General features: G+C 40.5%; 1 protein-coding gene across 3 annotated transcripts in view; it reads right to left on the reverse strand.

Annotated features, from left to right (window-relative positions):
• Window positions 1–9,309, reverse strand: part of PPP2R5E (protein phosphatase 2 regulatory subunit B'epsilon) — a 161,238-nt gene extending 151,929 nt beyond the window's left edge. For 2 of the 3 annotated variants that reach the window (XM_028495979.2, XM_024134439.3), the window contains exons 1-2: window positions 8,718–9,309; window positions 6,369–6,532 (exon numbers count right to left, since the gene is read on the reverse strand). In XM_028495979.2, the coding sequence (XP_028351780.1) occupies window positions 6,369–6,525 (157 nt within the window). In that variant the 5' untranslated portion in view covers window positions 6,526–6,532; window positions 8,718–9,309. The remainder of the gene's footprint in view (window positions 1–6,368; window positions 6,533–8,717) is intronic. The other variant, XM_024134440.3, reaches the window with a different exon arrangement.
• Window positions 9,310–13,359: the final 4,050 nt, after the last annotated feature.

A 13,359-nucleotide genomic window follows, 5' to 3' on the forward strand; every position in this document is an offset into this window, starting at 1 on the left:
TCCAATGCATCTGCACACACATAAAGCTAACATGATACTCAGGAAAAACAATAATAATAATAATTCCCAAACTTTTGGTCTAAGCCAAAAGCTCTTAACTCTGGGGAAAGAGCAGGAATGGCAGAGCTAAATCTTTGAGAAGTTGATGAAAGCAATGAACTCTATCCTCCAAAAAAAAAGAAAAAAATGCACCTACACAGAAACTTTACATATAATTTTAGGAGGTTCTTAGAACTTGAAGCCCATCCACAATGCACACACCCTATCCCCAACGAGAAATCCATGAACCCTAAGTTAAGAACTAAGCAGTAATTATCACACTCAGATGGGACGGATATGAATGCAAGCTGCTTACCCTACTTTTAAATGATTCATGAATCAGGAACGCTTACTCTCAATTTATTTTGGCCCACATAAGACTTTGTATGGGAATTTTCTCTATGCTACAGAAACAAACTATTAGGAGATATAGATATAGATATATAAAATTCTCACCTAAAAGTGAATGAAATGCCTCTTCACTACAACTAGTATAATCTTTCGCACATGATAACAGTGTCATTTGATACTGGTTTTGTGCAAGATCTTATAATTTCTTCCCCCAAAGAAATATATTACATTGCTTCAAAGGCTGCAAAGCTGAATGTTAACACCTATTAACTTACAGATGTTCTTCTGGTTCAAAAGCAAAGCTTATGATTATTTTTTTAAAACCATTCACACATACGCACACACTCACACTACAATTTAGTTGCCTAAGGAATATACGTCAATTACAAATGAACTTATTTACAAAACAGAGATAGACTCACAGACATAAAAGACAAACTTATGGTTACCAAAGAGGAAGACGGGTGGGGGGAGGGGGGATAAAGCAGGAGTTGGGGATTAGCAGATGCAAACTACTATATATAAAATAGATAAACAACAACATGATCCTACAAAGAATTATATTCAATATCTTGTAATAAACTATAATGGGAAAGAAAAAAAAAGAACAAACATCATTAATCTAAGGTACAAACTAGATCAATGGTTCTTAACTTTTTTGATTCAGACACCCCTTTGAGAATTTGAAAAATGCTATGGAATTATCCCACTTAAAAAATGGACAAATGCATACAAAATGTGCATATAATTTCAGCCTGCTCAATGCATTTCAAATTCATTCAAGGGTTTAAGAATGCCTATACCTACAATACAAGTATATTATGACTGGCTGTTTCTGGGAAGGGGAGCTAATTAGGAAAACCGACTTGGGAGGAAGATTTTTCATTATACATCCTTTTGTATCTTTCAGAATTTGAACCATATAACTGTATTATCTATTCAAAAAACGAGTAAGTCAAAAAGCACTACAGTAAAAAATGTGGCAGGATACCAATGCAGAAGGAGAAAAACCGCCACGTAAAGATGTTTAAAATAACTAGTCTACTAAATTCAACACATTTGCACGCTGTTTCTTCGTATTTGGGGGTTGAAAAAGGTTCATGACCTCAAAACTATGCTCTTGTTTCATAATTTTCAGAGAAATCTCCAGTTTCAACTTTTTTGCTAGGAAAATACAAAAAGTCAAATAATAATTTCACATTATTCATATTGTAACTTCTGAAATCCCAGTTAAATGACAACAGTTAGTAATATATTGAATGTGGTACTGCCGTGTCTCTTGATTTTTATTATCATCCCCATTTGACAGACAAGAAAACCAAGCTTTCCAAAGCTAACTCGCTTGCCCCAGGCAACACAGCTAGTGAGCTAGTCAGGACTCTTGCAGGCAACAAAGCCCGTGTACTTCCTCCCACGCGACACCGCAGCATAACCTACAAGGAAGACAGTGAACACCAAAATCGAGGACATTATTTCTTAGGAGATCATTCGCATTATAAATACAGTTTAGAGCACTAGTCCATTATAAAACAGGAAATTCCATCTGTATGCTCCTTTACACTACACAAAGCAGATAAAGATGAAAGAGACGAATTATCCCATCCAATAATTTTAAAAGCACACAAACTAGTTTTAACTTGGAATTTTTCAAGTCCTTACAAACTGTCACCCTATAAAATAAAAACGTAAGCTGAATCATAAGCGTAGAGTTAAAAAAACATCAGAGAATTAGTGCTATAGAAATACGTTACCAATCTAAAGGTTTCAACACCAAGGGGCAAAGAGTTTCTTTCTGCTGAACAGCACCTCCAGCCGTCAAAGTTTTTGGAATGTTTGATACTGACTTCCAAACTATGAGCAAAATGCTTTAGAAACATATGATGAATTGTGAGGCTAGCAACAATGATGCCACTTTCATTATAATCCCATTTTCAAAGAGGTGGTAGCTTTCAAAAACATCTCACTCAAATCTAAACTTATATAATCGTTTAAAGTTAAAAAGAGAAGGAAATACTGCGTGGGTAGAAAACATAAACCACCTAACCAGATACAACTACTCCTAGTAGTTATTATTATTATTGCTATTATTATTAATGTGTGTGTGTCTATTTGCCTAAGTGTTTATTTTGTCCTTATTCAGCGACTTACCTAGGTTAACTGTCAAAGCTTGCTTTATGTCTTGCTGTGCAGGCACCCAGAAAGCATCCAAGTCTTTACTTTCTTATCAAGCACATAAGGCACTCAACCTCTACTGAATTTCCCCTATCAGGAAAATGGGTAAAAGTCCTTCAAGCTCAAAAACTTTAGGACCTTCTGAAAATATTTTCAGAAGTACTTTATGGAGAAAACTCAAATGTCTACATGTCAAGGTCTATCCTGCAATTTCACAATTGCAGGAAAAGCCAGGTCACTCTTATATATTTACACAGAACTACATGCTGGTGTTGCTTTCTACAGAAAAATAACATCGATACAAATTTCAAAACCCCACCTATTAGGAAAAGAGCAAAAGAGATGAAACTTTCCTTTCACTTTGGTACAGTTCTGCAAGTGAAGAGACTTTTAAAATGCTAAGAAATAATGGCAGTGTTACTTTTAAGTCAGTCAAATATTACCATGCATATAATAAGCATTCTTATAAGGCAAACACACAAAACAAGTGATCATTAATGAATACCTAATTTTTGAGCTTTCAAAAATTACATATTAAAAAGATGAGCTAGGGCTTCCCTGGTGGCGCAGCAGTTGAGAGTCCGCCTGCCGATGCAGGGGACACGGGTTCGTGCCCCGGTCCGGGAGGATCCCACATGCCGCGGAGCGGCTGGGCCCATGAGCCATGGCCGCTGAGCCTGCGCGTCCGGAGCCTGTGCTCCGCAACGGGGAGAAGCCACAACAGTGAGAGGCCCGCGTACCGCAAAAAAAAAAAAAAAAAAAAAAAAAAAAAAAAAAGATGAGCTACATAATTACTATGTTTACACAATTTCCATTTTCAAACTCCCCTAAAATTAAAGACCTTAAGGACATGTTTTTTCTTTACTCTTTAAAGCAACCCCCAAAATTCAACTACAGTTTATACTGCACCCCCAAATAAAATTAACTTAAACCTTCCAATTCAGTCAAAACAATTCTATAGAAAATTAAATCGATAACTACCCTTTGGCATGCATATATAATTTACTCTGGTTTTTCCTAAGGAAATGGCAAAAAAAAATTCCTTTTATGTTTTCCTTATATTTCATAAACCACCTCCTAAAGTTGTGAGAAGGCACACAAATAAAAGTCAATCCACTGTAAGGAAAACAAAAGTCACAACAAACTCTTTACTTTCACTATAATAATCAAGAACAAATACACATTTCTAAAGTCTATACATGATTGTACTTCTTTGTTATTCTACAGATACGGAAATCTAATTTATGGAATGCTTCCCGGAATATTTTCCCAGAATGTGCTTATTACACAAGAATCACTTTTAGTCTGTCTGGGATTTAAGCTTGTGGATGTATCTAGTATTATATGATCTTGTTGCTCTCCAATGCTCCTATGCTGGCAAAACATACAAGTTCACAAAAATCATATTCTTGGAGAGCAGAATTCTTGGAAATTTTACAATACTATCAGACTCCACTTAAAATATGAGAAAAGGATATACAAATGGCCAAAAAGCACATGAAAAGATACTCAATGTCACTAATAATTAGGGAAATGCAAATAAAAATCACAATGAAATACTACTTCATACACATTATGATGGCTATTATCAAAAAGAGAAAAAAAGGAAAAGAAAATAACAAGTGTCCGTGAGAATGTGGAGAAATTGGAAGAAGCCTTGGGCATTGATGGTAGGGATGTAAAATGGTACAGCTGCTGTGGAAAACAGTATGGCAATTCCTCAAAAAATTAAACATGCTCCAGCAATTCTTCTGGGTATATACCCAAAAGAAGTGAAAGCAGGGACTCAAAAAGATATTTGTACAGCTATGTTCTCATAGCAGCGTTATTCACAATCACTGAAAGGTGGAAGGAACTCATGTATCCATTGACAGATGGATAAACAATACGTGGCATATACATACATACACACACACGCACACACAATGGAATATTATTCAGCCTTAAAAAGGAAAGAAATTCTGACACATGCTACAACATGGATGAATCTTGAGGACATTACGCTAAGTGAAATAAGCCAACCACAAAAGAGACAAACATTGTAGGATTCCCCCTATAGGAGATACCTAGAGTAGTCAAATTCACAGACAGTAGTGGTTGCAAATAGGTTAGGGGGAGGGGTAATGGGGAATTAGTGTTTAATGGATACAGGGTTTCAGCTGGGAAAGATCAAAAGTCCTGGAGATGAGTGGTGGTGATGGCCGTACAACAATGCGAATGTACCTAATGCCATGCTTAATGCACACTTAAAAATAGGTAAATGGTCAATTTTATGTTATGTATATATTACAATTATTTTTAAATGAGATAAGAAACAACAAAATATTAAAATGTGCCAAATTCTTCTCACACATGCTTCTTTCACTACCCACAAAACCAACACCATGGCTCTGAGTGGTCAGTTAAGTTCTAATTTAAATGTTTACCATGGGCCCCAAGAAATTAATATAACAAAGTTTAAATTTGTTCTAACCCTGAGAAAGTTTAAACTGCTTCCTCAGAATAAAGTCCTTTGCCAGATATAGACGCTAATAGCTATTACATGTCTATTTCAGATTAAATAAACTACTAAAGAATCCAATATACCTCCCAACTTTGTATTTCAAGGACAGTTACTTTTATCCCTAGCGAGTTTTTCCTTCATTTTTCTTCCAAAGCCTCATAAAGACTATTTTCATTTTCACCAGCAAAAACTTTAGTCAAAATTTTCTCCCCCCAAACTCATATGAGCTCATCTTCATTAACTGTAGATATATCATCTTTACAATAATAGTATTCATTTCATGTTTACCAGTTTCAAGTATAAACATGGAAATCTCATTTATTAATCTCCCTCCCTTAAAAAAAATGATCATATGGGAAAAACAGAAGTTTGAAATATCCTAGGCTACATTTTGAGGATCTTTTCTAGTCACACTCCAGTTCTTCTTTTAATACCTTCTGATTTCACAAATTGTTACAGAAATAAATGTTCACTAACTAGCAACCAAGTTTTTTGATTTCCTCTGAGCCACTAAAGTGCATTGTATTGTTCACATCCCCTTTCTCCTCACTCTTAAGTGTTCAGCAGACAAAAATCTACCTTCAACAGTAGATTCTAATAGCTCCATGCTATAAACGCTATGCTTGGATACATTTCAAACAATGCTTGTTCATAAACATAAAGCAAATAGATAAAAATTAAAAGGAACAAAAAGTACCCACATACTCAAAATGTAAAAGGTTTAATTTAGGAAAAAAAGTTCTCATATTAATTCCATAAACAATACGATCATCAAATACTTTTTCTATTTGTACTATCTGAAAACAAAAATGCATGTAATCAATTACTGACCATTTTTTTCTCAATTTTAAAAAATGAATTATTTCAAACATCATTTTCTATATGTAAGTTAATGGCACCATCTCCTCTACTAGGTCTACCTCCTGTGATTAAAACTGTACAATTTGTAGTTGTCACTGCATACGATGTATACATCTAAATGTCAACAGAAGACAATAAGAAAAACACAGACCCAGACCTCAGAAAGTTTCTGTGGCATTCAGTTTTTCTACTTATCAATGTGAGAGATTCTCTGATAATAAGTTTCTTTTCATTTGTCCATGGCTATTTATATTAAATTGAACCCTTTAAAAGGGGGAGTGGGTGTATCACACACCAGTAACTTCAACATGTCGAAACCTCCCATCCCTTCAATTTGCAACATGGAATTTTAACAAATATGGAACTCTACAAAAAAGAAAATTATATACAGATACAAAAAGATCAATTGAAAAGGAATCCATCACCTGGTCATGAGCCTTACCTTTTAGCAGCGGCAGAGGTGTTAACTCAATAGGCTTGCCTTGAGACCTAAACTGTGAGGAACTTTGCGACCTCTTCTGTCTGGCTTTTCTGACGGACTTCCGAGAAAATCCGTCTACTTTATCCACTGATGGAGGAGTAGTTGGTGCTGAGGACATATCCCTACTGAAAAGAAAGAAGTATCATCAATACATTCCCGAGGTAGAAGCATACAAGTGAGTTACTCAAATTCTAAAATTCCCATACACTATTTTTGAAAATGGGAATATGTTTAAAAGAAGGCAAATAAAATCAATTAAGAGCAGTCACATGTTCAATGGGAAAACAGAAAAACTTGGTGGAAAATAGAATATAAATACTATAAGCAATATTGTAATGCTAATGCATTGTGCTACTCCCACTACGATATACATTAAAGATGTTCATTTATACTTGAACATGTACTCATTTTCTAACTGCACAGCTCTTCTCATCTTGAGATCCTGAAGTAATGAGGAACTATTCTGCAGCTACAAAATTTCCATCCAAACATTTTCCCAAGATAATTAATATTATGAATGGGCTCTAGAGTTGAAACTCTTATGGTACTTCAAGAATCTACATCACTGTATCACAGCAAGGTGAAATTTACAATTTCTCAACTACCAAGACATGACTTTTAATGCAATGTGCTGTGTTAGCTATGATAAACTACACCACAAAGGAGGACAAGCTAGGTTACTTTAAACAGAACACATAAAAGGCATAATTAAAATCATTTCAAAGAAGTCTTCTTTTTGAATGAAGCCATCTGAAGTTACTAAAGCTTAATAAACAAAACTATGATGAAATGGCACACCAAAGTTGAAATAAAAACAGATTCACAGCCTACTTAGACAGCCAAGTTGAGTTCCCTTGAAGTTCATCATCAAATATTAATTTTCATTCTATCGAACTAATGGAACTGAATAGTTCTTTGGGATTTTTTTTAACATTCTCAAATCATTAAAATGAAGGCTATTTCCTAAAAGTAACAAGGATTAAGCTCAGTTTCATTCACCAATTTAAACAGATGCCATCATTTCTATGGCACTGAGGCTCCATGCTCCGTGCAAGATTAATGGCAGACTAGAATAGAAATAACGCACATGGGGGAAATGCTGAAATGCAATTACTCACCTGTCATTCCAATACATAAGTGTTTTTTAACCTCTAAATAAAAGAGTAAGGGAGTTTCTTCCTGAACGTGTGAGAATAAAAAGTTACCTGGATTAGCTGGATTCTGACAAAGTAAAAATAACAGAAACATAAACAAAAAACAAACAAAACCATATGATGTTGAGGTTTGGAATTCTGAAGTCCTGTTTGGTACTCTTTTTTAAAAAAGTTTTTAGCAATCTAATTTAGCCTTAAATAAAATGTGATAGATAAAAAGGAATTGCAAACCATGAATGATTATAGAAGTAAGATGACTTAAAAATTCATAATGACTGCATCTGCAAGAAGCTCCACATCACATTTGTATGTTGTAAATTTAGGGGCTGCTTTTCCAATCTGGTATGTGAATTATTTAGACTACATTTAATCCTTACAACACAAGATTTCCGTAAATACTGTTCCTCCTCCACTCTTTCTGTCTCTCCTTTATTCTTTATTTCCCATCTCTAAAGATGATTTACTGGTAGCAAAAAAAAAATTTTTTTAATCATTTGCCCCTTTTGCCCGCGGCCCAGGATGAACGTCAAGGATCTCAACCCTAAAGCGCTGCAGAATTGAACGTGCAGTAGCAGCGGGTCCGTACAAAGCCCGGGGAAACAGGTTTCGCTCTGGGCTAGGACGCCCGAAGCTTTATCATCCTCTAAGCATTGGGCACGGGGCATTTCCAAGGCACAGGATAACCCAAAGGGGGTACTGGGGTGGAGGAGAAAGACAGAGAAGAGGTTGGTCTGTAGGGATGCTCACATACTCCGTTTGATCCCACCCACCCCACCCCCACCCCCCCGCGCCACCCCAAGCCCTGGAGAAGATAAGCTGCTACAGAATCCTTCTTACTACACCAATCCCCCTTTCCTCCCCCCCGCCCCCGTCAGTGGATAAAGGGGGACGAGAATACGCCTCCAACGCAGGAAGGTGGAGAAAAAGGGGGGTGGAGGGCAGAGTGAATGAAAGGCATCATCAGAAGCATTTGCAGGTAAATCAGACAAGTGGGACCGGCGCTCCCTCTCCCGCACCTCACCCCATCGCACCCCTTGCCGGCCCAGGCCAGGCCTTCCCCAGGCTGGTGCCCTGCAGGTTCCCCAGGAGGTCGGGTAGGAGGCAGGAAAGGAGGAAAGGAAGCAGACGAGCCGCGGTGCTGGAGGGACGAAGTTACCTTGAAGCTTCTGGAGAAGAATCCGAAGATGATCTGTGGTTTCGGAGGGGCGGGAGACGGGAGAGAGGGCCGCAGCGGGGGCGGGTGGCGGGACCGGGGCGTGCGGGGGAAGGTCCGGACAGCGGCAGGGAACCCGGGGCGACGGCTGTCCGGCGCGGCGTCCCTCCGGTTCCGCGGCAGCGGCGCCTCTAGGCCTCACGGCCGGACCTGAACCTCAGCGCTCCGGCGGCGGCGGCGGCGGCCTCACGATCCTCCCCCGCGGGCCCGTCCCATCAAATCGGCACCGACCCCGCTGCGGCTCCGCCGGTGGCTCCTCGCTCACATTCCCGGCGGGCGGCGCCTCTGCTCGTTGCCCCGGACCCGGCGGCTGCAGCGACGACGAGGGGAGGGGGGAAGGGAGGGAGGAAGACTGGATCCGCAGCGGCAGCAGGAGGAGAAGGAAGGAGAAGAAGGAACCGCTGGGGCTGGAGCCGCCGCTGCCAGAGCCGCCGTTCGGTGCCCGCGGTGGGTCCCAGTCAATGCCCCTTTCTCTCTCCTATTGTCAATATCACCGGGCAGCTGAGTCCATGGCACACGCGCAACCGAACCTTCTGGCCAGCAGAGCCCGCCTCCAGCGCTCACTCACTGGAGGCTTCAAAAGGGAAGCGAAGCCTCATTGGCCGGCGTCCGCCTTCACTCCCTTGTCAGCATGTTCGGCTGAGACCCGATCAGGGATTGGCGGCGGGGGGGCGGAGAAACAGGAGGGTGGGAAGAGAGGAGGCCGAGGATTGGGCTGAGGCGAGAGGGACCCGGATGCAACCGCGATCTCCGGCCGCGCTGCCGCCGCTTCCGCCAGGCGGTGGGGTAGGCTGAAGTGGGGTTGTCGCCGCCGCCGCCAGCCCTGAGAGGAGCTCCTTAAACCCGGAGGGGTGCGCTTGACACCAGTGGATGGGTTTCCGCGCTACCAGTGCGATGGGTTTCCGCGCTGTGCGGATCCTCTGGGCGGCGGTCGTCTGCAACCTGAGGATTCCAAGGGCAAGGGTCGGCTAAGGGTGGGGGCGTCCCTGGCCCTTGATTCCGCCCCTTTCAGCGGCGAGGCTGGCCCTTCTGGACTCGAGGAATCCCATTCGGACGGGAACCAGCGCCGCATAGAAAGAAAGAAAGGCAGCCTGTGCGCCGCTGCCTTTGTAGATGGGCCCCTCGCGGGGCTATAAAGCCCCCAGCAGTCGCTCTCCGCTCCACCTTGTGGGAGGCCTGGCACGGAAATCTGAACCCCTGGGGCCCGGCCGAGGGTTGGGTATCGCTTCGAATTCTCTCTCGCCTAGTCTCCTTTTCCCTAAACCTCTGTTTTGAATATCAGCTCCCTGGAGCTCCTGCAAGCCTGGTTGGGGCCAGTTCAGTGTAACTTGTGCAGGTGGAAACGCGGTCTCTACGCTCTGTGATCATTTATTGAGATCAACCTCTTGGGCCCACCCGCTGTACAGAACTCAGGGAAACCCAGCTTCAAACTGTGGGAGCTTGGGAGCTCTTCACTGGCAAGTTGGATCCGAAAGAGTTTACGGAGAAGGCTTCACTTAACTCTAGCTAGAACAAGTGATAAAATATTTAGAGATATGTTTGCATCCTTAGTGAGTCCTAGGCCAAGTGGTGCATTTCCAGAGAATATTCTTGGACTCTTGCTCTATTTGAGTGGATTCTACGTATGTCTTTTGAGAGGGTTAAAAAAAAAAAAAAAGGAAGAAAGAAATTCTTAATGCTAAGTACACAAAATAACGTTTATAATCCTTCAACCCAGAAATAACCACTGTTAGCATTTTGGTGTACTTCTGTCCAGCATTTTTTTTTCTTTAAAACTGTGTATTCCGTTCTGTAGTTTTTCCCCTTCGCATTATATCATGTTTTCTATACAGTTAGGAAATAGGACTATATATATAAATAAAACTATAACATATATACAACTGACAATAACAAAAAAAATGCATTGTATTTCTCTTGTTTGTGTTATTTAGCACTCAAGTGTTGCAAATTTCTATGCATATCCCCAGAAATGGGTCTTGAATGGAAGAAGTTTTTCTGTGCCATTAAAATTTTTTTTAATTCCTGTTTTGAACTGAAATGGGAAACAGGAAAAGATGGTGCTCTTATATGGAAGCAGGCTTCCTCTACTGACTCCAGATGGATTGGTCACTGTATGGATAGTGTCTGTGTTTGCTCTGAAAAGTTCACCTCCCCTAGGCCTTACAAAACTGGCTAGAATACCAGTCTCCTTCCCACCTTCAAGAAACTTACATTTCCACATCTCAGTTACCCATACCAGTCTTCATGAAAAGTTCAGTGCCCCAGCCATGCAGAACTTGTTTGCTCAATTTCTGTTTAAGAGTAAATGCAGAATTCAAACCAAGGAAGATTTTAAAGCCAAGTCAATTTCACTTGGCAACAATTGGATTGTCCAAGAGTAGTGCACGTTTGAAATGCTCACAGCTGTTGCTTAGAACGTTTCACATTTTGTAGAGTGGGGATTTTGCTTGCAAATTATGAATCTCTGTAAAGATGATTCATTTCAAAACTTTCACTTTCTGTAAAATGGCTGAGTAACTGAAATGAGTAGGTCTTTTTAAATGGAAACATCCTTGCCTATGTGAGAGATTTTTCCTTGGACCAATAGTTTCTAAAGGAGGTCCATGCATCCCGGGGGTATGTATATTCCAGGAAGAATGCAAGTCAGTCCATTTGGGATGCAGGAGAAGAAAATATGAGGACATCTATTTATACTTAGTTCTAATCGAAAAAGAAAATATTTTATATAATATTTTATATACATAATGAGGGACCCAGCCCATGGAATGGTCTCTTGGCCCAGAACATCGTAGGAGATGTCCTCAAGGAAAAGTGGGAGTTACCCATTTCCAGGGGTTGGCAGTGGTGGTCCCACCCAGTCAGTCCTTGTCAACATGTAATGACTTATTGTGGTTTGCTAGGTTAAGTGGACTTACTGATTATAGTATCTAGGTTTAATTAAACTAACCCATAGAAAATAGGCAAGTTAGTTTACCAGAGTCCTTTGCAAAGAAACGACAGGAAAACAAGCAAATGGCAGAACTGACACTTCTCCCAGTATCAGGTTTTTTGACAGCACATTTCAAAATTAACGATCCAATAAATCCAACCAAATTTTGGCTTAAAAAATTTCAAATTCATCAAGATTATTTGAATGTGGATTTATATCCACTGTCATTAACAATGAACTTCACCCTGAGCATATATTATAACTGAGTTATAAGCTAATGATGATATATACTTTACAAATAAATATACATATATTTGGTTAAGAATTGCTCCCCAAAAATACACTGATCGGAATGAATGATCAAAAAAGTTTTGGGCTTCCCTGGTGGCGCAGTGGTTGAGAGTCCGCCTGCCGATGCAGGGGACGCGGGTTCGTGCCCCGGTCTGAGAAGATCCCACATGCCGCGGAGCGGCTGGGCCCGTGAGCCATGGCCGCTGAGCCTGCGCGTCCGGAGCCTGTGCTCCGCAACGGGAGAGGCCACAACAGTGAGAGGCCCGCGTACCGCAAAAAAAACGTTTGGAGACTGCTACTCTAGATAATACAAAAAGAAATACATTGTAGCCACCTGGAAAGCCATTATCAAGTGACGAAACACTGTCCATTGCTATCAGATGAAAGCATTCACTTCCCAGACATCAAGGCTGAGCTTATCATGAACCTACTGGCAGACTGGCCATGTGATGAGACTGGAAGACGTAGTCGACTATCAAATGGTAGCTGACTGGTGAACTAAAGGGATAAGATAATAAGCAGCAGTATCATCAAAACAATTATCAACCAGTATAGGAGGAAAAGACCTATGCTGATAAGACGACATCATCAGAGGTAGACTAGCCCAATTTGTGAGTGCAGGTGAAACGTACATTAAACTGGTTGTGAGCTGAGAGGGAGGAATTATGAAAAAGCCTGAGACAAGAGCTGCTCTCTTAGGAAAAACAATAGAAGATTACATACACAGCTAGTGTAGACAAGGGACTTTGGTGTTATATTTCTTCGAGCCACATTTATCTACACAGGTAACACCCTCAGCAGTGACATTTTCTTGGGTCACAATTTAAAGAGTACAGTTGCATTTTCAGATGTGCCTCAAAAGTCATAGGTCATGCATGGCTTTCCATGTGATTAATGTGTATAATTATAGCTTGAGATTTAAAATGTTTAGTTTCTCCAGTTCCGTTCCTAGCAGTGAGAGATCCTCGGCCACTAGTGGATCAAGGCAGGAACAGGGACCCTATGTCACTATTGGGGAAGGAAAATGGACCAAAAAAAAAAAAGGGGGGAAGGAGAAAGCCAGCTTCAGGTGCACTTTATTTCACATAGGATAAAACACAAAATAATGCACCACAAGCAATAATTTTGCTGGTAAAGTAGTCAAGTTATACAATTAAATGAATTAAAGTTATAACTAATTATAAGCATAATGATGAGAACACAGACTCTGGAATTAGATACACCCAAAGTGAAATCCCAGCTCTGAGAGCCAGGAGCTGGGGCAAATTTCTCACTCCTCACAGCCTGGGATTTCTGGCCTCTAAATGAGGAGAATAACACTTCCTAACTCATAGGATGTTCCTCAGATTTAAATGAGGTTATGCA

This window comes from Physeter macrocephalus, chromosome 11 (genome assembly GCF_002837175.3).
Source record: "Physeter macrocephalus isolate SW-GA chromosome 11, ASM283717v5, whole genome shotgun sequence".
Taxonomy (NCBI): Eukaryota; Metazoa; Chordata; class Mammalia; order Artiodactyla; family Physeteridae; genus Physeter; species Physeter macrocephalus.